The 26,843-nt window shown below is 47.6% G+C and overlaps 7 protein-coding genes and 1 non-coding gene across 8 annotated transcripts; 3 read left to right on the plus strand and 5 right to left on the minus strand.

Annotated features, from left to right (window-relative positions):
* Positions 1-70: 70 nt before the first annotated feature.
* On the minus strand, positions 71-3,540 carry GUA1_1 (GMP synthase (glutamine-hydrolyzing); the record flags this gene model as incomplete). Its single annotated transcript, XM_024910934.2, has 26 exons — positions 71-107; positions 160-288; positions 355-400; positions 474-510; positions 561-635; positions 689-728; positions 845-945; positions 1,118-1,129; positions 1,191-1,205; positions 1,347-1,375; positions 1,426-1,469; positions 1,520-1,533; positions 1,602-1,694; positions 1,761-1,918; positions 1,969-2,001; positions 2,054-2,252; positions 2,320-2,348; positions 2,527-2,640; positions 2,704-2,787; positions 2,838-2,889; positions 2,943-2,955; positions 3,010-3,018; positions 3,078-3,117; positions 3,171-3,203; positions 3,256-3,403; positions 3,496-3,540. The coding sequence occupies 26 exons, from the start codon at positions 3,538-3,540 to the stop codon at positions 71-73; spliced, it is 1,629 nt and encodes a 542-aa protein (XP_024762941.2).
* A 1,858-nt stretch (positions 3,541-5,398) lies between these two features.
* On the minus strand, positions 5,399-6,175 carry TrAFT101_001809 (uncharacterized protein; the record flags this gene model as incomplete). Its single annotated transcript, XM_066126427.1, has 4 exons — positions 5,399-5,633; positions 5,707-5,897; positions 5,968-6,063; positions 6,113-6,175. The coding sequence occupies 4 exons, from the start codon at positions 6,173-6,175 to the stop codon at positions 5,399-5,401; spliced, it is 585 nt and encodes a 194-aa protein (XP_065982529.1).
* Positions 6,176-6,865: 690 nt separating this feature from the next.
* TrAFT101_001810 (uncharacterized protein) lies at positions 6,866-7,747 on the minus strand (the record flags this gene model as incomplete). Its single annotated transcript, XM_066126428.1, has 1 exon — positions 6,866-7,747. One exon carries the CDS (start codon positions 7,745-7,747, stop codon positions 6,866-6,868), a length of 882 nt encoding a protein of 293 aa, XP_065982530.1.
* A 1,151-nt stretch (positions 7,748-8,898) lies between these two features.
* On the plus strand, positions 8,899-11,893 carry TrAFT101_001811 (uncharacterized protein; the record flags this gene model as incomplete). The annotated part of the gene is made up of 5 exons (XM_066126429.1): positions 8,899-9,144; positions 9,216-9,664; positions 9,718-10,794; positions 10,847-11,226; positions 11,301-11,893. 5 exons carry the CDS (start codon positions 8,899-8,901, stop codon positions 11,891-11,893), a joined length of 2,745 nt encoding a protein of 914 aa, XP_065982531.1.
* A 2,062-nt stretch (positions 11,894-13,955) lies between these two features.
* On the plus strand, positions 13,956-17,546 carry TrAFT101_001812 (uncharacterized protein; the record flags this gene model as incomplete). The annotated part of the gene is made up of 3 exons (XM_066126430.1): positions 13,956-14,265; positions 14,343-15,105; positions 15,161-17,546. 3 exons carry the CDS (start codon positions 13,956-13,958, stop codon positions 17,544-17,546), a joined length of 3,459 nt encoding a protein of 1,152 aa, XP_065982532.1.
* A 363-nt stretch (positions 17,547-17,909) lies between these two features.
* Positions 17,910-21,914, minus strand: TrAFT101_001813 (uncharacterized protein; the record flags this gene model as incomplete). Its single annotated transcript, XM_066126431.1, has 1 exon — positions 17,910-21,914. One exon carries the CDS (start codon positions 21,912-21,914, stop codon positions 17,910-17,912), a length of 4,005 nt encoding a protein of 1,334 aa, XP_065982533.1.
* Positions 21,915-23,759: 1,845 nt separating this feature from the next.
* TrAFT101_001814 (uncharacterized protein) lies at positions 23,760-24,881 on the plus strand (the record flags this gene model as incomplete). The annotated part of the gene is made up of 3 exons (XM_066126432.1): positions 23,760-24,332; positions 24,428-24,658; positions 24,720-24,881. 3 exons carry the CDS (start codon positions 23,760-23,762, stop codon positions 24,879-24,881), a joined length of 966 nt encoding a protein of 321 aa, XP_065982534.1.
* Positions 24,882-25,791: 910 nt separating this feature from the next.
* Positions 25,792-25,863, minus strand: TrAFT101_001815. Its single transcript has one exon. It is a non-coding gene; the product is annotated as a tRNA-Thr (tRNA).
* Positions 25,864-26,843: the final 980 nt, after the last annotated feature.

Consider the following 26,843-nt stretch of genomic DNA (forward strand, 5'->3'; position numbering starts at 1 on the left):
AAATTTATCTAAATAATATTTTGTTTTAATAAGATTTCAAGTTCCCTCCCCAATAATTAACATAGCCTTCTTACTCTAATTCAATGGTACCGGGGGGCTTTGAAGATCTATCGGATATTAGCTAGCACTCTAGGATCGGCAGAGGAGAAGGGAACTTACAGGTCATATGTGACACGGGAAACTCCATCTACCTCATTGACAATTCTGCGGGCGATAGCCTTGAGTAGGGAGAAGGGAAATTCGTAAGGCTCGGCGCTCATGAAGTCACTGGTTGTAACAGCGCGGAGGCTATCAATGAAATTAGTTGACCTAGTTAAATAGGGGTTTGGGGGGTTATAGTAGATAGTAACTTACATTATGATATACCCATAGACACGAGTGTCACCCATAACACCAACAGCTATAAGAAACCAGCTGGTTAGCAACGACGAGGCGAAACGACATCTCAACTGGTACATCTCTGGAGTATATACCCTTGCTTGTATCCAACCCAGCGTAGGCTTGGGAAATCTATCGCAGAGTCAGCTGCTACTCGAACCGTTGATAGTATGTAGACTTACCTCATTGTAGATTCCGGCTTCCTTGATCATAGAGATGAAGATATGATCGGCTTGCCTTGCGATTTCAATTCGTTCCTTTATGATTATTAGTTATCTCATTTACGCCTTCATATTCTCTACTAGCTTACAGGTGTACACTCTCCAAGAATGCGTACTGCAATGCCGGGCCTGCGTAATTCGTAAAATTAGCTAGCTTGTTCTCACAGCTTGACCTGCTGCTGCGAGTGTGCTCTGCCTCAGGGGTACTTTCGGCAGCAGACAAATTTATGAAGAGATGAACTCACCCTGGAAAAGGAAATCTATTGACGAGATCTTCGTGAATTTTTAAGCGTCTGCCAAGATTTCTGACCTCGTCCTTGAAGAGTTCACGAAGCGGCTCGAGAAGCTAGATTATGGTCAGTCAGTTCTATTCACAGTCTTTTCAACCCCCTCCCCTCTCTGCAAGGCAGCAAGCAATGAGAAGAAGGGACAGCGCGTTTTGACCTATGTGGGTGGGTGGTGGTCTTGAAAGATGCGGGGAAGGGGAGTCTGCTTGAAATGGGGAAGCATCGACTTACCCGTAAGCCTTGCTGTAATCACCAGGGTCAGTCAAGATACACAACGAATAATATTGAAGGATGTTTAGCTTACGCCATCCATCATGCGCTATACCTTGGTTAGTCAAAGTCCAGAAAATGAAATGAGACTTAAGGGCAGTGTTGTACGGTGTCAAATGGACTCGTAGATCGAGAAACCATCAGCCGCCCTTTGACACCGTCTGAAGGGAAAGTAGTGGGAGATACTTGCCTTGGGTAGACCCCCAACGTTGTGATGGGCTGCGATCAGAGTTAGCAAATGCAGGCTTTGGTGTCTAGCACAAACAAACTTTTTATCGTTGCCGAAGGGCCTCGGAAGGAAAGGGATTCGATGCTGTACACAGTGAGTTACCCTTCTCCTAACACATAAGCCACTCTACTTACACGTCGGGGTACAGCTGTATCATGGTTAGTTTTGTCATCAATCTATGCATCATATCAATGATCATGAGCCAGGGGAGCCTACCGTTCCCTGGAGAAACCAAGAAACCTTTCCTGCGTTGGGGGTATTCTCGGCTTCCTTCTCAATCCTGATGGCTTCTTTTTCAAAGAGATCGATCTACGGTTCAGTTAGCGCTACCGGAGTTCTCGATTTTGTGGCATGATTTCGAGATCGAGAACATACAAAGGTTTCTCCAATAATCTTGCGCTTTTTCTCTGGCTCCGTAACGCCCTTGAGACGCTCAAGGAAAAGCTCGGTGCCATCAATCACTGTGAGGTTAATCCCGAGATGCTCTTTCAACGTCTCCTTTACTTTCTTGGACTCGTTGAGACGCATCAATCCTACCACATGTTAGTGTCGGTCGGTCTCATCTGAGAGGTTCGGGTCATACCATTGTCGATGTGCACTGCTTTAAAGCGGTCACCTGAATATGTCTTAGCCTTAATACACATGCTTGACAGCCATTAGGATCGTACCGATTGCTTCCGTCATAAGCTTGGCTGCCACTGTGCTGTCCACGCCACCAGAAACGGCACCTATGACTTGGGCTTTATCACCAACAAGCTTTCTAATTCGAGTAATCTCCTGCTCGACGAAGTCACTCATTACCCAGTTGGGCTGCGCTCCACAAATGTCGACGCTGAAGTTGCGCAAGAGCTCACTTCCACGGGGAGTCTGTTAGATGTACTCATTAGTTAAGTAACAAAGAGCGAGAAAGACAGTATGGAACTGATATACATACATGCTCAAGCTCGGGGTGAAATTGTACACCTGTTGGTAATTAAAGTCAGTCGGTAGGTACAGAGTTGATCATCTTAGACCGCGGTAGGTATGCAAAACAAAAGAGAAAGATGGAGACGGCGAAAGTAGGAGTTAGAGGGGCAAAAGAACATAAAAGATAACGGTCGGATAGGTGATTTGAAGGATGGAGATGGGGAGGAAAACTCACCGAAAATGGGCTTGGTCTGGTGCGCAATGCCAGCAAACTCAGAGTTGGCCGTCTTAGCCACGACCACAAAGCCCTCAGGCAGGCGGACGAGCTTGTCAAAGTGACTCATGTAGGCTATCGGAGAGTTAGGTCTCGTAGAAGATCGGGGTGTTGTATATCGAATGGGAGCTAACTCACCATGCATGGTCTCACCCAAACCAGCGAAGAGACGGTCAGCATGGCTGTCGACTTTGTGAATGGTGACGTCGGCGTGGCCGTATTCTGCACAAGTTGTTAGAAAATGTATTTTGGAGTCATGGATAAATCCAAACCTCGAGCTGTTCCACGAGCAACGTTCTGAGAGTTTGTCTGCCAAGCAATTTCCTGCACGCGGTCAGTCACAATAGTGGAATGACAGGGGAAATGGTGAAACTCACCTGGCAACCATAGCTACATTCGCAGAATTAGTGCTACGCCTATGATGGGGCTTAAATGGAGTCATACCAGATGCCTCTATAAATCCATGTCAGTCAAAGTACATTTCTCCCACTAAGAGTTTTCAAGGCACTCACAAAATGGGAACACCAAGTTCAAAGACGGCAGGATCAACATCTTTCATGAATTAGTAAGATTTGTAGACCAGATGTGGAGGATAGGGATCTTACGAGGCGAGCCTTCATCGTAAACAGACGAGGGACCTATCGAGTTTGTTAGAATAAAACATGGAGTAGTACCCAGAAAGATTCCTACCTCCAGATAAGACGATGCCCTTGGGCTTCCAGGGTAGCTCGGCGAGCTTGGCAGTGCAGGGCAACATCTCAGCGTACACACTGAGAGCCCGCAAGCGTCGGAGGATGAGGTGCGAGGTTTGGCTGCCAAAATCCAACACCAAGATGGTCTGTAACGAATCGAATCAGTCCAGCACGTGTGTAGCGGCTGTTGGTGCTACCGGGGTAGGCCAAAAAGACTGCAACTTGGGAATTTACACACGTCGAAATGGTTGTGAGGCGCCTCGGCATCGGTATCGGTGGCCATCTTGTCTAATTGCTGCAGCCCAAGGATGAACTTTGGATTGATTGAAGGCTGGAAAAAATTTGGGTGACCCCTCCATCTTCCATATTAAAGATTTACTATCTTATACTATCTTATCTTATCTTATCTTATCGCTGAAGAACCCCACTCGATACGCCCAGTATGTATTGACCATGCCGCTGTCGAGTTCCCGTATAACATGTGCCAAGCTCTCTCGACAATTCACCATCTAATTCAAATTTCACCTCTTTTCACCACAGCATCGCACTGTCCTGGTACGACTTCTTCTACACTCGTTTACAATGGAGGCCACATCCGGGGCGATATCCCTAGCCCTATCGAAGGGGGGATTCTACTCCCAGATGGCGGAGTCAGACCCGCGCCGACCTTTCAGCCACTTTTCGACTATCTTGAAGACTTCGCTGCCAGGAATGGCTTTAGCATAATGAAAATAAACGGCGTGCAGATACACAAACGCCACGGTATGCCTACATGGAATTCCTATGTCCTTGCCTGTACGGGTGTCAATGCACGGTACAAGCATCATGACTGTCCGTGGAAGGGTCTTGTCACTTGCCGATTGAATGGAGGTGGACATTTCAGTTGACTAGTCGATCCCACCCACAATCACCCTCCGCTACCCACTTTAGTTACGCTAAACAGATCCTCTGATTTCGAGTTGGTCATTCCCACGCTGTTTTCTATTAGTAGGTGAAATGACTGACGCCCTCAGGCAAGGTACTCCGGCTAGCAATGTCCTCCCTGCTTAGGAAACGGACAACATTCTTGGAATTGATCCTCTCACAATCGAATGGGTGCACACGCAAAATATCTCACTATTGCACCGGATGCAAGCCGTGCTTCAACGGCCCGGTCAACGGCTGGAGCGCTTAAAACAAAGAGCCCCAGCGATACCGAGGAGGGATCCCGTTTCTTCAGCGACTGATCATAGCATTCAGGGCATGGCTGAAAGCAGTGCAGGAAGAGGCTCAGCTTGCGAAGGTAATTTGAAGAGCTGTCGCACTCCTGCATTTTCTCGGCGTTCCTAATCTCCCGAAGGCAAACTCGTTATATTACAGCTTATGCACTAGCTTCGACTGATGCTTTCTTGGCCCTCCGACTTCTCTTGGCAACGGTTTCACCAGCTTCCTATTGAGTGTGATACCTTCAAGAAAGACAGCAAAGGGGATTTTCAGATACTCAAGACTTAGGCCTCGTATTCTCTGAACTTATTATGAAAGGGCCTTATTGAGAGAATCATTGAGAGGCGAGGTATGTTTTCAAGGGGCTGATGGTAGGTTTAGAGTTAGAAAAATGCAAAAAAATAACATAAGATATGACTTATATTTGAGAAAAACGACTTGCAAATGACGTTGGTTGTCATTTGAAGAGCAACTCGCTCGAGTAGATGTCGGCTATAGAAACTTCTATCTCTGAACCTCGTATAGGAATGTACGAAGCATTTTATGCTTGATGTGATTGCTCAAAGACAGTACATCTCTCTGAATACTCGATTTCGGCGACTGAGAAAGCATTTTGATGAATAGAGCCGGCGTGGATAAAGCAGGTAAAGCATTACTGGAGGCAAATTACTACTGTCTCAAGCTCAATACGAGTAATGACTACATTGATAGAAGGCCAGAGTCGACGGGATCACTATGAGTCTGTATCAAAAAAATGGTGCTATTTTGATTTGGGCTGAACACAGGCTTTTCAGAATCCACATAAAGTGCCTCCATTCTGAGATTCACCTGGCCCAAGGCGGTACTCGACAAGCTCTCGCAATCCCTGCCCATCAGACAGTAGCCCACCAAAGATTTGTAGAGCGTTTGGGTGAATCTTGTTCTCCCATATGTATGCATTACCCATGAAGCCCTATCCCCTTGATCTTGACAAGGCCCTCCAATAAAGCCTCCTCATCCGCCATATATAGAAGCGTACAGTCATCCCTATCTGCCTTTTCTAGAGAATCTTCTGGGAGCTCGCCAGTGGGAGATTTTTGCTTCTGCCTCCAGTCCCAATCCTCAGCGTCTTCAATTACACTCATTGGTTGCGTGTCTACCAGAAGTGGGATGCGCTGCATGACCTGAGACAAACTAGATCCATCGTAACGTGTCCGATCATTCAGCTCTCCGTATTCTGCAATTGCACCCCGGTCAATGTTCGTACGCCTCGTTTAGATCCTCTCGGTAGCATGTTCGGACAAAAACTGGTTTCCATCGGGTGATGTGGGCATCGGCACAAATTATTCGCTCTTGAGTCGTCTGAAACGGCGCCAAACACCGTGAAATCTCATCTGAAGAAGGCGTCACACTGCTAATAGGGTTATCTAAGTTGTTATAGACCTCAACATGATACGGCTAGGGGCGATGCCACATCTATGTTAGCTCACATCACTGCAGCCGGTTAGTGGTCAGATTGGAGACACACAAATCGCCCAAGAGGAGTCAGCTTCCAGTATCTATGCACTAGAGTCTCCCATTGCTGGCCATCTTGATCACGGGATGGTTCATATCTCCAATGTTTCTGTAAGAAAGAGTCAGACGGAACAATCGGATGGCATCATGCGACATACAAGAACAAACACATCAAACGGAAGAGATCTGTATCGAGCTTCGGGGGTAAGCTGAGTACCCATGAGCAAGATGAATTGAGGGAAAATACGTGCACGTTGTTGATAGTAGCTGGTTCTCACTATGGCCGGGACATCTAGGTTAGTATATGTATAGGTAGGTTTTGAAGTGAAACAACGTCGATTTCAACTTCAATGGCTTCCTGGGCAACTGGCATAATTAACTGCCTCATAACTTGGCCTATAATAACGCTAGTGCCGATAAATGGTGCTCACTTGGCGCTTGCTGTGTTATATAATGAATAGGCACGGTTAAAGAAGAACCAATACTTGGTTTTAATGACAGATTACTTGTATACTTCTGTAATCACGGAGACTGTTGTCTCCAGGAATATGTAATTGCCTTTATTGTAATATGATTTTTTTTTCTCATTTCTCTTTTCTTTGTTGCAGTGACCCAATGCTTAACTCTAGACAGTGACTCTAGCCTATTTTTAGTATGTATCCTTAGATCTGATAGGAACGTCCAGCTTTTATATATATGTAGCTTCGATTTTCTCAATGAACGCCCTGAAGCGAACACACATCTAGTGTATGACAGGTTGTGAAACCTTGCAGCAGAGCAGTCACATGTGTATACATTGCGCATAAAATGGCAACATGAAAGATCTGGTGCGAGCTTCCCCAGATATCAAACCTGCCGGGTGCTAAACGCTCCGGAATTCGAAACTGCAGAGGGTCCGTCAGAATGAATCCCTATCTCTTGGGGAATGGAGACACGCGGTGAGGTAAGCGTGCCAGACGTACCGCATACAGGGTGACTCCGGCACCATAGAAGGTAAGCTCGAGTAGATACCATTTCATTCCCGAGTATTGGAGCATATATGTGAGCCCGTATCGCTGGACTCCGTGCAGCAGTGGTATAAACGACGAAGAGCCAAATACAACAAAAGCAGCCGCCTTTACATTCCGCCAGCGCGGCGTTTTAAGTAGAGGATGCGAGATAAGAATACCTGTGATAGTACCCGTGGTTAAGATCTGGAACTCGAAGTCAGTGTCAATCATTGGATTTGTTTGATCGGCTGCTAGAAGGGTGGGAGTGAGCGGTGATAGTCGCTCGGAGAAACTAACAATAGTCCAGTGCAGTTTTTGCAAGCTTGCTTCACAGAAGAACACATAGTAGATGCCGGAAGAGAATGTTCCCACCGTTACAATAACAATACCAAGCAGGTCCATTCCATGCCAGAACATTTCTACACCATGCGAATGGGGTTGCAGCAGGTGATAGAGTGCGCTCAAGACTAAACAGATCTCTGCACACCAGAAGTAAACATTAAACATGGCATAGTCCATGGACGAGACGTTAAGAAATCGAGGGTCTGTAAGGAGCCGCAGGAAGACAGGCGCAATAAGAGGTAGGAGCAGAGCACCGACTAGATGAGTGTAGACATTGCAAGTCTCGTTGTGTAGAAATGTTAGGCTAGCAAAAACCTCTAGATAGTCTGCTTTCTCTGGTCGGTAGCCTCTGAGGATATACTTGTTGTCAAACTGCCATTCAGCAATCTCCTGCCACGTTACGGTTCGTGTTTTGCTAGCCTTTGGCTGCATGTGGTCTATAAGTTCGTTGGTAGCGCTCATGGTGACTTTCGACACCTGCCGTTTCTTGAGTTCTACTTGTGACATGACTCTTCCCCCGAGATGTCTGAGCTGCGCTGACTAACGATGAAGCACAGGAGGAAGAGGAGATGACGATAATAGAGACGAAGCGAAGGATACCAATACCAGGGACTAGGTTGCTAAATAAAACGTAGGGGAATGGGATAAATGTCACAAAAGAAGAGGGAGATGCGATGCAATAGTGAGGGACAAAGGCGCGAGGCTCGCAACAAAGGGACTGTCGACGTGTTTCAGCGCAGCGAGAGAGCGGCTCGGAATTATTTATCTAAGGCAACAAGAACCAATCATTACCGGTGTACACAGTACCCTCATATCTGTGCTGTCTTCTACTGCACTGCTAATGAATGCCATTGGGGGGCCAAGCACAACAGGCAAGGGGTGTGGAAAATAGGAATTCTCAAACGACCAGCACACAACTTTCATCTTCGGATACTGTACTCCGTAGTGGCGCTATTATCCACTATTTAATTGGTAAAAGAGTGTACAAAGAGTGTACACATTGTCAAATTATATGTGTATCTTCATTTTGCGATCCCTGTCCTTTTTTTCCCGCGCCACTCTGGCAGGGGAATTTTGCATACGCGCCTGTGATCACACGCAAGCAGAAGACATGTATGGCCCCCACCTGTTGCCGCCTCAGCTTTGAGATGGAGGGTTGGCTGCCTTGGGAGCTTGTCATCTATGGCGATGGCGATTCGCTTGTTGGTTCGGCCCCCTGCAGTGCCCTATTTACAGGTACGTGTTTATCCACAATTTACATCTTACTGCTAGGTAGGTACTTGCAGTGTAGTTGCGCCTCAATGACCGAGTAACCTGACGTGTCAGAAGGCGTGAGCTGCTGGTATCCGACGGCTGGTAGAAGCGGGCACATGTATCTTCGCACTGAGCTCACCCGGCTCTGGGTATGTACATGTATTTCGCACCTAGTAGCAGGTTAGCACAGTCCGATATGAGGGAAGGATTTCATTAACACGATACCCAGTGATTACCCAATGGGCTTCCTCTGATCAGCCAAAAGTGCGACGCCTACAACATGTCTCGCAGCCTTACCCAGCACACCCGCTTTGCGTCTTAGTAAATTCTTCGAACCCACCATTTTTGAGTATACAATCATGGATGCAAATGATTCCCAAGGCCTGCTAAAGACCTGGCTTGGATATTTCGTTGGAAGACGACCAGAAAGGTCAGCGCAACCCGCGTCATTGGAATCGCGGAAAAATGAAGCCTGGTTGCGGACGGAGGCATTCCTGCAGCACGATGCCGATGAAGATGATGAACCCGACCCTGAGCGTACTGCCAGGACGTTGCGCGCATTTGAAGACTATGTTGAATACAACTCTGACGGGGAGTCAGATTCCGTAAGTGCTCCTGATATCCGGCAACACCCAGTCTTTCGGCCTCTCACCCCCTGCCTACTAACATAGAACAGGGCTTATGCTATGATGTGCCGTATCCCAAGCTTCAGGCAATGCGCAGCAAGATCGAGCGTCGACGTCATGGTTCTCATTCCAATCCAAGCACTGTCATTCGCGTTAGTAAACGGAAACGAACAAGTGACGCCCTCATTGAGGAGCTTTCGCACTGGGACATGGAGGCAAAGAAGCGCCGAATTTTAACTCGTGAAGAGCCAAATTCTGGCGACAATCTCGAAGACCCCGATGCTGACTTTGCCGTGCTGATGAGGAGACATCTGGTATCATTGGACAATGCGTTACGGAAACAATGGGTATGTGTTTGCCAGAAGTGCTCAGGGTTGAGCGTCAGACTTTCACTACCACAACAGAAGAAGGATTTCAACGTTGAGACAAGCTTCGAAGTGTTCTTCGGCGTACGATCTCCAGCTGAAACTGCATTGCAAGAAGCCAAAATAACAATCAAGTACGCTTTCTGAAGCTTCGTCTAATGATTTTCACTGACACTTTTCGCGGTAGAGACGTACAGAACAGCAGGGTGAGGAGCGCGTCTGAGCCCGTAGCTAGCGGCGCGCCCGATTTTGCCCACATATGCCAAAGCATTACAGAGTCCCTTGGTCAGCGAAATTGCTTGCACTTGGCTCTTGAGGGTGGGACCTTTCAGAGGCTTCGTCCGCAACCAAAGACCTTTGGTGGTGATCAAATGTCTCGAACGGTATCCTTGACAGCTCTATTCAAGCGTCAGCAAGAATTACGTGGCAGTTCATCTGCTCTGCCACTTAAGGGGAAGCGAATCTTGGCTGTTATACTGGCTACTGCGCTTCTCCCATTCTTGGAGACACCATGGTTGCAGCCCTCCTTCAACCACTCAAACATTCTGTTCGTGGAGCCACTGCAGGATGGAGAACTCCCCGACATCACGAAACCTTTTCTGGCCATGGAACACGTTCCAATCGTCTCAGCCGGCAAGACAGGTACCGGAGCCAGTTCTGATAGCTTCAAACACATGGTTCATCCCAATGCTAGTGTACTAGCGCTAGGCATACTCTTGTGTGAGCTTCACTATTGCACACCTGTGGAGCTGATGCAAAAAGACTCGAATGCGCCCAAGAACGTCAATTCTGATTATTATACCAGTCTTGATATGCTCAAGACTCTAGAAGTTGACGCTGGCATAGATTACTATCTCGCCACGAAGGCATGCCTCCAGTGGGAGTACTTACCCCCGGGACAGCAGGCTGACTTTGAATCTGTCGACGTTCAGCGGCTCTTCTACCAAAACGTTATCAAACGACTCGAGTCTGAGATATTCAAGTCGTGGGGCCTTCGAATAGAGAACTTGGGCTCATTTGATCCTCGACAGAATGAACTCTGCTGGGGGTCCATCGGTCAAGAAGTTGTCCGCCATCAAACAGCCAAGGTTGAACCCCCTGATACAAATAATGGACCACGGGCAATTCCATATCGTTCGATATCTGACGCCGCACCCGTGAGCTACACATCCCTCAAGCCTCAATTTCGCAGACAGCCCGTCGAAACTTCAACGAAGAGTTTGTACTTTTTTGACGCAAGCCACCAGATGGGCTCTGAACAAGAGTGAAGTGTTTCCTATTTGTCATAAAGCTCCGTTGTACTAACGATCTGACAGGAGTCCACTTTCGCAACAATGGATGGACAATCTTTTGGCCTCGATTTATCACTATATCGACCCCTTCGATGCTGTCGATGCTGGGCGCAGAACGTTCCAACCGGTGCGAATAGCGATCTTGGATTCCGGATTTGACCCTCGAAATCCACTTTTGATGACTGCGGACAATCGACTAGATCCTCGAATCAAGGATGCGCGAAGTTTTGTGCAGCAAACAGCCTCACACGACATTCAGGACGAGATCGGGCATGGCACTCATGCTCTTGGGCTCCTACTCAGCGTTGCTACATGCGCTGAGATTTACATCGCCAGAATTGCGCATCGAGAAACTCTGGATCGTAACACTTACGATGACATTGCAAAGGCAAGGCTGGCTCAATGTGAGCAGATTTTTTTTTTGGATTAAGCTAATGCTTTGTATAGGCCATTAATCATGCGGTATCTGAATGGAAAGTGGACATTATATCGATGTCATTCGGAATTCGCGAATATAATGAGCCTATGAAAACGGCCATATCTAATGCATTGCACTGCGATACATTGTTGTTCGCTGCGGCATCGAATGATGGAGCAAATTTTGGCAGAGCTTTCCCAGCTAAATATCCCAGCGTGTTTTGTATACACTCAACCGATGGAAATGGCAATCCCTCTGCATTTAACCCGACAGCAGACGACAAAGACGTTAACTTCAGTCTACTCGGGGAGCAAGTCTCTTCCCACTGGCCAACTGGCAAGAACGGCCACAATGAACCTGTCAAAGCCATGTCAGGAACATCGGTCGCGACACCGATTGCCGCTGGGCTTGCCGCAGCGATTCTGTCCTTTGTCCGGCAGCAGGAACGGCACATCGCTCCTGGAGGTGAGCTGCCGCTGGGGCCACGGCTGAAAAACGTTCAATTAATGAATGAGGTTTTAAAGAGCATGGTAAAGCAGAGGAGAGGGGCAGGCTATGACTACATTACGCCTCACTCACTCTTTGATAGGAAGTCGACAAGGGAGCAGGTTTATGATAAGATCGAGGATATCAAAAGACATTTGTATGACTAGAAGCCTAGTAATAGCCTAATTAATTTCCAACACTGTACATAGTTTACCGAGGTCTTGATTGTATTTTTATTAAGCGGCGCAATAGGCACTGCCGTTCTCAGTCACATTGGAAACGGCTTTCGTGAATCTGAGTTTCGCTTGGACAGAATGATAATTGCGCTTGGCGGATTACCGTTTTACACTGTACAGCGCCATCTCTGCCCTACGTAGAGATCGCCGCGCCTCTCCGCATCTAGGGCCGGGCCGCTAAAGACGGTCTTTTGCTTGTTTATCCGTCGTCGAGTAAAATAGGCTCGGCGTCCGCTAACGGCTGGAAAGCCGCCCTTGTTGTACTCTTGAATCTCTAGCCTCCGTCTTAACTAAAGCCTTTTGACGCGGAATGCAAGTAAACATTTAAATTGACAAATCATCTTATGATTATTTGTGCTTATGTAGTGAGCTTTCAGTTTGAATTTTTTTTTTCTTTTGTGTAGGCACGTTGCTACATCTACTTAGCAACTGCTGTGCTCTGTGGAGTTAAATTTTTATACTCTTACACCTTTATTAAGCCCTATACCTGGAATTTGGAAAAGAGAGATAATGGGTTTGAATTTTCGTGAAGGCGCCTTAAGCTACATACATCTGTACAGCGGGCGCTTATGTGGTTTATATTTGTTTTCTTGCGTTGGTTTGAATGTTAGAGTGGCTACTGCATGAATGTAGATGCATTCATCATTTTGTTCAAGTGCTTAATACTTACTACAAGACCACTACAGGACCAAGAGGCTATCTACTGGTAGCTAATTAGCTGCAGGGACTGTGCATAAACGCCCAGACTAAAGACTTGAGGGTCTTTTCAGCTAGTCTCCGCAGTAAGCGGGACTGCGTCGGCTACAGCAATGACGTTCTTCGCTATACAGTATCCGTATCTGGAGGGCATTGCGGTTTTAACGCGGAACTCGCTGGTTGTGGATGAACCAAATCGGATGTTGGATGCAGAAAATACGTCTCTGTAAAGGCGTGGCTCTAATGGTCAGGTTAAGATCTTGGACCTTTCCTTCAGGTTTCCAAAATTCCGAGCTCTTGTTTGCATGACACGTTCCTAGGTTGTCAGCTGTCTTTAGTGGACATTGCTCACTGAACAAAACACAATGATTGTAGGAGCATAGCAGCAACGTGTGGAGTGAAAGGCTGTTTGCATGGACACTGCCTGGTGTGTAGCAATTGCTCGTGCACCCGTCTCCTTACTTTAGTAGGTAGACGGGCCTGGAACGTCTTGCATTCGCGCCCTCCCAGGCCCCCAAAACAACATGGAACGGAAATGCACTTGTACATATTGACTCTGCTGCTCCGAGTTCTAGGACCCTGTCACACGGACTGCCTCCTTGCTCGGCGCATACTGTGCCGCACTGCTACCACACCTTGGCGATCCTTTTATTGTTAGAGCCTCGCGACGGACGTGTCTGTTCGCGAGCGACTTCACGCACGGGCAGGGGCTCTACCCATTTAGTGCTTGACCTTTACTGTAAACTCTCGCGAAGGATCTTTGAATCAAGGCTGACGCCGGTCATGAGCGGGGAAAATGTTTCTAAAAGACGATGGTGGTCGAGGACGTTGGACTGAGAAAGCCGTGGAAGATTACACGAAGCTTGCAAGTCAAATTTGAATGGCCACAGGCATGTTGGTTTCGTTTCGCCCAATGCCATAACGACAAGGCTCTAAGCTGGTCCAGCCGAGCCGCTGCTCAACTGCGTGCCCTTGTCAGGTGGGCGCGGTGTTAACTGGTACATGTATAGTACCTTTTATGCCCGTTACATGTACGTAACCAGTACTGTACACCATACATGTATGTCGAGAACAAAATTAGCAGAGGCTGGGCGTAAATCCGCAATTCGGCAGAACACAAAACACATACTTCATCACATTATTTGACATTTCAAGAGGCCCATGCGACGTTTTTGGTCGCGATCTGCTTGTCCACGGCTTTGAGGAGCCTCTTTCCACGCAAAGACGGGGATCAGCTTCCTGCATATTTGGCGCACTCACAAGGACTCGCCGACCGCCTGTACCGCAGCCTCTCACCATGACAAGTCTGGATCGCATGGAAGATGATGTTGTGGAAGACGTCTTTCTCCAAGAGGGTCTTTGCCCGACCATCGCAGAACACGCAGTACAGTGCAATTCTCTTTTCCGTAAATGCATGGTTCTGCCAGAAATCGTGCCAGACCCTACTATCATGGATGACCAGCTGGCGCGCTTTACACTATGGGCATCAAACATGGACGTTTATGGACCGCCCAATGTTTCGTTGGACTATAGACTCCGGTTCAGTCCCACAGTTGTAGAGATCATACATCAGCTCCTGGATGTCATTTGTGATACGTTGGCATCTTGTAAGTAGTATTTGTCCTGCCAAGTTTGGATAGACTGAATGGTAGGGACTCTATGCTAATGGGAATCTCAACAACAGTGAAGCCAATTAACGAGCCGCCAAAGTCTCCAAGTAGGAAAAGACAACGCACATCACAATACAGCAATGCGGAAGTAACGAGAAGAGACGACGACGATGCAAGCGATTCGGATAGTTACGAGGATCAAGTAGAGGAGAACATTTCGAAAATCACCGATACAATCGGCGGAACAGTGTCACGGCTCTTTCGCCTATCCAATGCCGTTCGAAAGTCCGCAAAAGCCAACCGGGCTCGCAAAATTGAAAAATATAAAGACAATGAAGAGGCAAATACTGCTATTAAGGAAATACGTCTCTACACAGAATGCTACATTCGTTTCCGGTTTCCGATGGCGCCGGATTCGCTTCGCACAGCATTGGTCGAAGCCAATGCGCTTCGACTTCGACGGCTGTATTATCAGCGATCTCACCGAAGGCACATCGGATTGAGTGTTCAGAATCCTCAAACTGGCTCACTTGTCGTTCAACCACCCAAGATCAAGAAGAGTGCTCCGGCTATACGTTTTGCCCCGAGCGTGCTATCAAAGTCTGCAACCACCAACAAAATAACGGGACAGGCTGGCCCACCTCCAGTGCCAGTAACGAATGCAACTACGGCTCGACAAACTGCTGTTGGGGATTTTTACGCCAAGTCCACAACTGAGGTTCCTCGGGCTAAATCTGCTTTGGTGAACAAAAGCTTGTCGTTCCCCCCAATACCGCCAACACAAGAATGTCCATACTGCGGCGTCATTTTTGAATCTATGGACATAAGATTGTGGAAGTAAGCAGATGATTATTAATGTTTGTTTTGGATAATAATGTCTAACCTTCCCTAGAAATCATGTAATCGGAGATCTAGAACCTTTCATATGTGTTTTCTCTGCCTGCTTGGAAAACGGTCAACATGGGACGAGTCCGCTGACATTTGAATCGTCAAAAGTGTGGATCAGCCACATGCAGCACGCTCACGGGCATACGTGGGAGTGCAGGGCTCCTTCTCACGATCCCATCACCTTTGATCAGGAGATCAAGTATCAGCAGCATTCCATCCAGGAGCATGGCGTGCCTGAAACGCATGCTGGGGTTCTCAGCAATGCAGCACGAAGACCTAACCTTGATAAAGTGCTAGAGTGCCCATTTGGCGACGATTTCCAACCTCCGGAAGAAGCCGAATCCAATGCCGTCTTCTCGAGCGAAGCTCTCCAGTTACATGTCGCCGCACATATAAAAGAAATTGCTTTGCTTACATTGCAAAAACTACCTAGCGATGGGGACGAAAACGCTGAGAACGTCAAGAGTGACCAACCATTAGAGGATGATGGGCCGGGACTTGGACAATGGCGTGACTCCATGTGCAGTATAATGGACAACGGAGATCTAGTCTTCCGAAATGACCCCGAGGCCGCAGATGATGCTTGGGATTACCGCACAGAGGACATCAATGCATCAGTAACAGTACTCGACTTGGAGGACAAGGACGATTCGGGAATGACTAAGCTTCATCACGCGGTGCAGGGCGGCGATTTGCGCTTGGTTGAGTCTTTGATCGCCGAAGGCGTGAAATTGGGCAGCAGGGACAACGGTGGTAGGACAGCGTTGCATTATGCTTCCATGGAACAGTCCCATGGTCCTGATATAACAACTCTGCTCCTAAACGCCGGCGGTAAAGCTATCATGAATGTAGGTGACGACAACGGCCAAACAGCGCTACATTACGCTGCAGAGAAGAACCTCGTCGATATCATACAGATCTTGGGTGACCACGGTGGTGATATAAATATCGCTGACAACTATGGATTTTCTCCGTTCCTCTGGGCTGTAGTTTCTGGACAAACGCAAGCCGTTAACTTGCTGCTAACCATGGGTGCCGATGTTAATTCAACCAGCGCGGATGGAAAGCCTGCGCTGGCTTGGGCAGCTGGCTTGGGCAAATATTCAATTGTTGTATTGCTTTTGAACAGCGGTGCGAGCATGTCTGTGATCCGAAATACGCATATAGTGCTGTTGGAAGAAGCGGCAGCTTCTGGCGACCTTGACACCTTACAAGTGCTCCTCAATCATGGCGGGGATCCAAATTATCGTGATCACGATGGCTGGTCCGCGACACACTGGGCAGCAGAGGAAGGCCATCTAGAGATTGTACGTTTGTTATTGAGCCAGGGGGCCAATGTTAATGCTGTCAGCTCTTATGGCACGTCGCCATTGCACTGTGCTGCAAACGGAGGACATATTTCCATTGTTAGCTTGCTTCTTGAACACGGAGCCGACCCACTCAAGTCGACATGTCACGGTTGGACTGCACTACATCACGCCGGCTTCATGGGGCATTCTCATGTTGTCCAATTACTCCTAGAAGACGACCGCGTAAGGTCCAGCGCCTCGCAGCAGGATAACCATGGCTGGTCCGTTCTTCACCTGGCCATTCATAGTCGAGATCTGGCTACTATCGATGTTCTGGTTAGCAGCTCTGTCATTGCAGAGTCTCGGGCCCTCTTTGACGAGAGCGGCCTCACTGCAGAAGACTGGCTGGATCTCGGGTCAACCAGCCATACCTACAAAGCGACCAGTAACTTGGCTTTCAGCAAGTCACGCTGTTGCAGAGCAGCCACAGGCTTACGACAGGCTACTATCACAGGCAACGTCCCTATGATCAAACTCCTCATCAGGTTGGGTCATACCGTTAATGGCATGAATTCTGGAAGAAGGACTGCGCTGTACTACGCTGCGAAGAAGGGCATGCTTTCTATCATGAATCTGCTTCTTGATAGCGGTGCGGATCCCAATATCCTCCCAGCAGGACGAAAATACTGGGAAGAATTTATTTCAAATGATGCCATTTTACTACGGCTCAAACGAGCTGGTTACAAAAGGCAAGGTACTGACCCTGCGGTGGAGCGCCAGATCAGACTTGCAGTTAGAATTCAAGGTCGATTCTCTGTTCCGGGTCGATCAGTCTCGTTTGCACCGGACGAGTCAGTTTCACCAATGTCGTGGCAATCGACTGCCCCTATGCCAGACCAATCGTTATCTGTCCCGGCTTCATCCTCGCCATCTTTCCCAGATCATCCAGCTCCAGCGACTATACACCAAACAAATGATAATAAGCGGAAATTGCCAGATAATTCAGCTCTAGAGCCTACACAGCAAATAAATGACAATAAGCGGAAATTGGAGACAGTCCGGTCGCGCGCAACGCGCTTTTGGAAACGGCTGGTAAGATAGGAAATTCATATTGTAGAGGCGAAAGGGGAAAGAGATGGCTATGGAATACACTGATACTATAATACTATAAAAGTAAAGTAAACTTCATATCAAAAATTTCCAGAATCTTTACAAAAACATATTGCAAAATATATACTTTAGAAATATACTAAATCAATAGATAATTTTTTTAAAACTAAGTTATGTACTATCTTGGAATTGGCGAAAAGATAAAGATATCATTAACGGAAGAAGACGCTCAAAACTGGTATCAATTTGCCCAAAACTGCTCAGAATCGTCTCTCACCTCAATGCCCAACTGCTCTTCATTACTTAGCTCTCACTTTGCTCTTACACTCCTCAGGCAGGAAAGCTGCGCAATATTTATAGACCATCGATCCCCTTCATCATATTTTCGACTCCTGGCAATGAGTGCAGATACTGTTTCACTCTTTGTCTCAGTACCTCCGAAGGCGCTGCCAAGCCATATTGTTTTCTAATGATCAGGCACTCCACAAGGGTTTTGCACGCCCGCTTCTGAAGCGATCCAGGAGGTTGCTGTGATATCAAGGCAATAAACGCCTCTGGGATTGCCTCGCCAATCAGCCATTGGTAGGCAATAGCATTCTCCTGACAGAGAATCAAGCAAGATGAGGGGAGTATGTTGAGAAAGCGGTCCTGTCCCTGATCCTGAGAGCGCTGGGCAAATTGGAGGATACTGGTCAGGAAGAGAAGTAATCTGTCGGAGTCGTGGCTTTCGCTGATGGCGATTAGCTCATTGGCGCATGCCTGACTCACGTCGCTGAACAATTCAACCTCGTGACTGCTGCCGATGTATCCTTCGTAGAATTCTGCGATAACTCTGGAGAAGTATTCGATGGGCTTTGATTCCTTGTTCTCGAGCATGGCGAAGTGCGACGTTAAGAGCACCACCGTCCGAGCCACGTTGTCTTCCCTGTTACCACTTTGAATACAGGCATCGAAATCGTTGAGAAATTCACGAACTCCGTAGTGCAAGTACTCCTCTGCGTCTCTGTTGTAGGCGATGGCGGCCCAATGTGAGAATGCTCTGGCTGTGATGGTATCTCCTTCTCTCCATCCTTGTCGAACCGCTGTGAGTTTAGTTTCCGAGCCGACGAGGACCGCGATTACTAGCAATGCTTGAAGATCTCCCGGAGCGACAGCTTGAAATATCTGCGTCGGCAGGTCGGTCATGGCCATCAGCCTTCTAGGATTCCGGGCAAATATCAGCTGGTTGAAGAACTCGCGATATTGTTCGGCCCACCCTCGCAGCTCGTCTGTTCTGTTCTCGTCAACGAGCTCCTGCAGTACAGACATGTGCTCCCAGCGGTCGAACGCTATAAACTTCAGATATAGTGTCATCAATCGAGGAATGATGGGAAAACGGAATGAAAGGCTCAGGGCCTTCATGACCATGTCGACCTTTTGCGACGCCTGCTTATATCGTGCGAGGAAGATTGGTTCCTGAAGCCCCAATAGCTCCTTCACCCGCTCTTCCATTGGGTCCGTAGGCGCTCTTAGGGCAGCAACTCCCGGAGGAGTTGGCAAGTTGTCCACGCGTGCTCCACGCTCAAGCAATATCTGGATGATTTCCCTGGAGTTCGCCTGAATGGCTCGAATCAGTGGTGTGTCGCCATGCTCAGACTTAATCTCGAGACGGGCACCCCGATCTATCAGCACAGACACGATGTCCCTGTGCTGCCCAGTGACTGCTACATGGAGTGCCGTTAAATCACTCCGATCTTTGACATTAACACGAGCGCCATGGTCAAGCAGCAATTCCACCATATCTATGTGTCCTCGGTTGACGGCCCAGGAAAGCGGTGTCCGGCCGTAGTTATCCCTTCGCGAAATGGCACGGGCATGCTCGCTGATCAACAGCTTCGCCCAGGCCACATTGCCAAGGTACGCAGCGAGATGCAAGAGCGTGAACGAGGGCGGGTTTCCACCGTTCTTCTCCTGCTCCCAATAGAATTTCCACCATTCGTCCCGAAAGGGAGAATTGGCTTTAAAGAACGGACGTGAGAACTCGGACGGCGAATCAATCACATCCATAGCGTGATGAAAATGCACCGGCCAATACTGACTGGCATAAGTCAAGAGAGTATCGTGGCCAGAGCTCTTATCAATACTTTCGGAAGTTCCGTAACCACGTTCTATGTGCTCTAGGCAGGTCCGCATAAGAGTCCTGTGTGTGTCGTGGTTCATACGGAACATAGTGATCCCTTTGATATTGACTTGATCGCTCTGAAAGAACTCCTTCGCCGACTCGTGGACTAGGTTGACTACATTTCCTTCGATTTTCACGAGTAGACCACAGAGTCTGAGCCGATTCTTGGTCACTTCAGTTGCCGGAAAGTTACCAGATGCCTTGATACCTGTAGCCACTGTCAATTCGTCCACTGTGAGGGGCCGGGCAGCGAGAACAACCCATTGAAGAACGGGGACCAGCGCTTCCTTGTCTTCTATTTGCTGAAGCAGCCGTTGATAGACTCCACCTAGGCCTTTGGGTACACGATGGAGAATCTCATTGATCTTGTCCCAACTCCTGCCCTGAAGCTCATTAGCAACGAATCCAACCCACAGAAAGGTACCATCAGCGCCAGCCAACAAGGCCTGCTGAACTTTAGCAACCATTTCTTCCGAGAGCTGTTGCTCGGTTGCCAGTTCGGCAACTTTGGCAAAGATATATCTCTCGATATCATACGAAATCTCTGTACTGGAGGCATCCAGCTTGATCTGCTCATATTGGCTGAGCGTTTTCTCCAGGATAGCCGGCTGGGGTCGAGAGAGAAGAATGAGCTTCAATGGTGGCTTTTCCTTTTCCTTAGAGCTTGACAGATGATTCCCAACGGCATCAAGAAGCTGCCTAAGTGACTCCTTTTCGCATTCATCCAGACCGTCTAGCACACAGACTACCTGGGAAGACCCACTCTGCCGAAGCAGGGTTAGGAACACCCTCCACAAGGAGACAAAGCTGGAAACAGTATATTTTGTTGTTTCAGTCCCGTCGAATGAGTTCTTGACATATTGTGCCAAGTGTGGATGGCGGCTGATCCATTGATGTATGATGCCTCTCATTATAGTCAATGCGGTATTCCGGTTCTTATCGCGATTACTACAGAAATAGTAAAGGAGTACATCTTTGTTAGCGTCAACATTTGGCTGTAGCACCTCGGTTATATAAATTGCCAACATGGTTTTTCCCTTTCCAGGTCCACCTGAGATCCAGAGGAGTGGTAGACTGGCATCTGCCAGCCACCTCTGATAGCTGGGGTGCTGTATGAGCCATTCGCAAGTGCCGTCAACCCTGCGCCCTTTCAAAGCAATGAGAGATTTCCGGTCAACTTCGGGCCTGGTTAGGAGCAAAGCGTCGAGTACTGGCGCGGCTTCAGCATAGGTGTTTATTGACAAAGGTGTCGTCTTGGGAACCGTGGGTATGAATGAAAGAATCTCTTTTGCATATGCAGCGGCAGCGGCGGCGGCGTAGGCGTGCCAAAGCTTGGAACTATGCGAATCTGCATAATCACAGATTCCTCGGATGACTAGATACTTGGAGGCGTCCTTGAGGTCACTCGCCTCCGTCTCTAAACAGAGAGCGTCTTGCTTATGCGCCAACTTGTCCCGAGTCGCTGCGTGGCGAACCAAATCATGACTGGAGACTATCAGACCGTAATGTACTATAGGGTCCTGTACCTCGCGTGGCTGCCGGGGCCGGATCTTATCCGGGTTGCAATGATTACATCCGTCTTCTTCGGACTCAATAGTTGTGTGTTCGCAATCTGGCTCAAAGAGGACGTCTTGCTCTGTGCCTGGATGGGCAAAGGTGGCGGAGTCTTTCTGCACGATCTCGGAGATATACTTGGGCATCTGACTTTCATCGAAGATGGCAGCTGTCTCGGCCTTGCCCATAGCCGTGAGAAGTAATGGCGTTGGCTGATGTGACACTTTGCTGCGAATCAACTGATCTTGATTCTCCGCTCGTTCCCCGTTCACATCGTATTGGACGACACCCGGCCAGCCAGCTTTAGGCTTGCTTACAACAACATCGCCAAGGCGAATGTCCTCCTTCGTGCCCGGAACTCCTCCCGCAATGCCAACCAAAAGAATAAAGCGGACAGATTTGAAGCTTGCGTGCAACTGTGTGGCCACGCTCGCCACTGATACTTCTCCATACACGCCAGAATTGGGATACGCAAGCACGACATTGTGGCCATGAAGACTCCCTAGAACGTAGTTGTTGCAGTCGACTGAGTTTTGATCCAGAGGTAGGTCATCGTGAATGCTATCAAGCGCCGCTTTGGCTGCTGCGGCCTCTGCTGGCAGTGCGCAAACCCACCCGACTAAGTAGTCGTCGCGGGACGCCATTTCCAGATAGTCAAAGTGCACAGCTCCACAACGAGAAACTCGTAGAAGCTCAGTGCTAACGCGTTGCCTTACTTCGAAGCCGTCTGGACTGTCTATTGTTATGTAAGGGACGACGAGGCCGGACTTTCTAGGATATTGTACGGGTTGATGGGGGCGAGAAAAGCAAAGCAAAGCAATTGATGTAGTCAGTCAAACAATCAGTTAACCATCTTAGCAAGGAGTGTGCAGCAGGCGAACACGCGAGGGACAGACGGGTTTCACGTTTTGATTACCTCAACTTCTATCTACCTGGGTGCATGTAGCTTCAGCCCCGGACCTCCTGTGGGAATCACAGACTTGGCTGTCAGGGCGTTGGGTGCCCCCAGTAAACTCCCCGCTTCAGAATGAATACGCATTCTTGGTACCTACCAGGCCGGGGGGGTTTCCGGTAAGAGGTCTGGTAATGGCTATGGGGGGCTGTGAGAGCTGTAGGGCGGTTAAAACACGTGGAATGATGCGCTTGCAAAACTACCTGCATGTACATGTATGTATATTGCTATCATGCACGCTGGAGCTATTTACTAGAGAATACTCTTATAGCTCTGATTCCTCTTTTATCTGATTGATATTGGAATTTACAAGTCAAAATTATACCCACTGAAAATATTAGCTCTCAATATTAGCTCCACGCCTATAGGGCACCTACTACATGTAACTACCTACCTAGGTATAGATATAGGTAAGGTACCTACTGCCTAGAGCTGCGAGGTATCTGCCTACCTGTAGGTATGCACTAATGTGTTGCAGTTGCAAAGCATATAAGCAAAGAACTGGCCGAGCATCTGTAGTTTATAGATAGAATAGCGAAGTTGCTAAGACAGAGTAATCGATTAAATTTCTTTCATGTTCAGTTCCTGCAAAGCAACTGTTCTTTCCTACCGTACTTCTTTGTATCCCCTGTATGGCTGCGAGAAGAACTTTGCGATGCATTACCTATTACAAGAGGAATTACAGCAGGATTCCTCTTTCCTAGCTACAGCACTACTGGCGGCAGCTAGCTGGCTTGTGGCTGCACTAGCCGCGGGAATTATTTTTTAGCTAGAGGAGCTAATACTTAAGCGCAGAAGAGCTCCAAGGCGCATGTAGGTACATGCAACTTCCCACCCATAAGCTGTCGATTGACACCGCCCTCCCTCAGTTCTCAGCTCGCTACCCCCAGCAGTCAACTCAACAGTATTACAAGGAACTACTCACAATCCGCGGACAACCAATCCGCGGCCTTCTGTTTAGTTGGAAGGAATGTCTTGCATCGTGCTGGCAACCAATTGTACCACAGCCAACAGCTGCAATCTCGAGTATGAGGCAATTTTATCATTGGGCGAACACTCATGTGGTGAACCAGGGGAGAAAACAGGCCAGCCTTGTGACACTGTTACTTATTATAGAGGGAATGCACGCACGATGAAGTGGAGGAGTGGCTTCGTGTGTGCGTATTCGTACCGGGCAGGATATGATTCCGTAGACAAACAGTATGCAGTAGGAGGAATTTCAGTCATCAGCTCACAATCGGCACCGACGAAACGCATCTGCTTTTCCGTGCCAATGTAGCTGGTTTTCCGTGCTGATTATTTATTGAGTCGACGACGGAATGGGTTGACAAGTGGGCGGTTAGCAACGCAACGTGGTTGGTTCAACGGCAGGGATTCAGTCACTCAGCACGCGCCGCAAGTCTAGGGCTGGCGTCTAATAAACAGGAACAAAGAAAAATGACGGCGCAGTGCAGGTAACAAAGTACATGTAATTGAAACCCTTCCTCATTCTCCGTTCTCCCACTCTCACTTTATCATCAGGCGCGACGCGACAGCCATGGCATCTGCTCCCCGTCTTCGACTATCCCCGCAGCCGCCAGTGGCACACACAGAGCAGGGGGATGATTCCCCTAGCTCACAGGTTCCGAGCAGCAAACCTAGCGCTGACAAGGCACGCAAAGTGCTTCTCACATTTGACCAGCTACCGAAATGGCATCAAGATAACGAGTTCATTCTTCATGGCTATCGCCCGATCTCAGGCTCAGCTCGTGTTTCATTCCGCAGCTGGTCATACATTCACAATGAATCTGTTAACATATATTCTCATCTAATTCCAGCAATCGCCTTTCTGCTCGGCGAGTGGTATATTCTGCAGTATCTTACAAGTAGATACTCTAATATCACTAGCGTTGATTTCTTCATCTTCAGCTTCTTCCTCTTGACTGCCGTTGTCTGCCTGGGGCTATCAACGACATATCACACCTTGATGAACCACTCTTCCGATGTTGAACAATTATGGCTGCGATTTGACCTGGTGGGCATAGTTGTCCTAACACTAGGCGACTTTATATCGGGAATATACATGGTCTTCTGGTGTGAACCTTTAGAGCGCAAGATCTACTGGTCTATGGTAAGTTAATATCACTCCTCTTTTATAGATATTTATATGTACATGTATGTATATATGTATATGTACTTATATCTAACGCTTCCTTTGGTTGGCAGATCGGAGTTCTTGGGTCCCTTACCATCTTCATCATGGTAAATCCCTATTTCCAAGGCAAAAAGTTCCGCGTTTTCCGAGCACTCGCGTTCGTAGGGACTGGCCTGTCTGGCTTTGCACCCTTAATACATGGAATCAAGATGTTCGGTTGGTCGCAAATGATGAAACAATCCGGAATGCCCTATTATCTAGCCGAAGCAGGATGTCTTCTGCTTGGCGCTTTAATTTATGTCGTAAGCTTCCAGATTTCGCACATAATGGACGTTAATTTATTCTAATACTGTGGTTCTGCAGACAAAGTTTCCTGAGAGTCGATTTCCAGGTAAATTCGACATATATGGCTCTTCCCATCAGCTCTTTCACTTTCTGGTAGTCCTCGCCACTGTGGTCCAATTAATTGGGATATTGGATGCCTTTGACTACAATTATGCTAATCGAACATGCTCATCTCACTGAGCCATGCATCAAAGTCACTGTCATTAAGTGTTGAGGTTTGTCTCCAATCGCAGAATTATACTAGTGCTATTGAGCTGGTTGCACAGTGTATGGTAGAACTTCGCGGGTGACTCGCAATAGATAATAGATTAGATAACAGTTATAGAGCTACATACATAGATGAACAGATTGATACCACAGCGGATCTGCCTGTCAACTGCTCATATTCCCTCGCAATAAGTTTTAGTTCACAACAACAAGAGTCACTCAACGGCGTTATAAGAATACCTCCCCAAAGTAAGGTAGGTACCAGTTTGGAGAGAGTACGCAAAATCGGACAAATGAGATACGTCTGCTACTAGAAGAACGTGTTGTCGGGGGAAATAGAGAGGTGAGAGCCAGAGAGATCTCAGCTGCATGGGTCAGTCAAGGTTACATACGAGCCCTCAGGTTGCGTGACAGTGCACTTCAACACAATAGGTGACTACAGATGTAATTGTCAAACTCTAAGCTAACACACTGAGCTAGCTGTTGATGAAGGCAGCAAAAGCTCGAATTGAACAAAAGCCACCATGAAAGCAAAATAATACTATCTACCATTATAGGGATATGCCGGTAATGATTCGGTAGGGCCGGCGGCTGCGGCAGTATATAGCTGAAGAGCGTATTGAAAGCATTTTTGAAATAGTATGCTGTAATTAAGGCAAGCGCCGATCAGTACCTCAATATTGAACTGCCAATACATGTACCTAACTCCTAGCTTTGGCGGTCGCGATAATGGGCCGCCGGGTAGCCGCTCATGGATAATTGTAGAACAAATACTCCGCATACTAGACAATATTAGGTTAAAAAGAATTAATAGTATTCATTTTCACTAGCTCACTAGCAAAAAATTTGATAAACTATTCCTAGAAACCAAAAAATAATTGACTGCCCCCACACAGAATTGAACTATGGACCTTCGCATTACGAGTGCGACGCTCTACCGCTGAGCCATAGGGGCGATTGATCTCATTGGCGGCTGGCTTGATATTTCGTACTATATTGCAAACTTTCACATCTCTATCTTAAGCAAATACCTCGACACCGCCTAGGTGGAACATGAAGCACTTGGGTGGAGCGGGACAGCTTAATAACATAAATGTATTAAGCAGCTGGGACAAATAACAAGGAATACCTACTAATTCCTGCAGTAAAAGTTGCTGTCATAGTTGGTCACAATTGTACGTTACGTGATATGGCAGTAAGTTGCTTATTTCTTTTCTTCTTATAGCTTGGCGTTTGTTCGAGTATAATTGTTATGATACTACTCTGCAGTGTTAACATAGAACCACAATTAGGGGGAGCTGTTCTGCAAATCACCAAGCACGTAGACCTGCTATGAAACAAAATAGGAAACTTCTACTGTATTTACCTAAGATGTGACCGGCGCCGTGATTAAATTCGTCTGATCCAACCTAATGGTCAACATCAGAGGAAGAAAGCCAGATATGAAGGATACATGCCTATGTATTTAGGCCTCACCAGTACGAATTTGAGAAGGAAGAATGCGTTGAACAGGAGTTTACTAGCTGGAGAAAAGCTACTATTTCCATTGATGAAATGAGCCTGCTTATCAATCTCAGAACATAGCCAATTTGTGGAATAGAATGGGGGCATCTTGTTTTTGGACCATCGCAGACTTCCTCTTGCAGGTTGTGAAATCTTTACTGTATTGAGTATAGGCTACTGATAAACTGAGAATACCTGGGCTTAGAATAAGAAGGCGCTACATTGCCTTTGTTAGCAGTATCGTATGGGGTTTTGTCAGGGTGCAGCTGTTTTTAAAAGACGGCTGATCTCATCCATGAACAAAGAGGTCAAACAAAGTGAGGATTTCTATGTAGTTATTGCTAGAAAAGCATCCCAGCAGCTCTTCTGTATCCGTTAGTCATAGCAACTATTATTCCTTGTTTTCGTATGTAGAGAACCTGTCACCTAGAG

This window comes from Trichoderma asperellum, chromosome 1 (genome assembly GCF_020647865.1).
Source record: "Trichoderma asperellum chromosome 1, complete sequence".
NCBI lineage: Eukaryota > Fungi > Ascomycota > Sordariomycetes > Hypocreales > Hypocreaceae > Trichoderma > Trichoderma asperellum.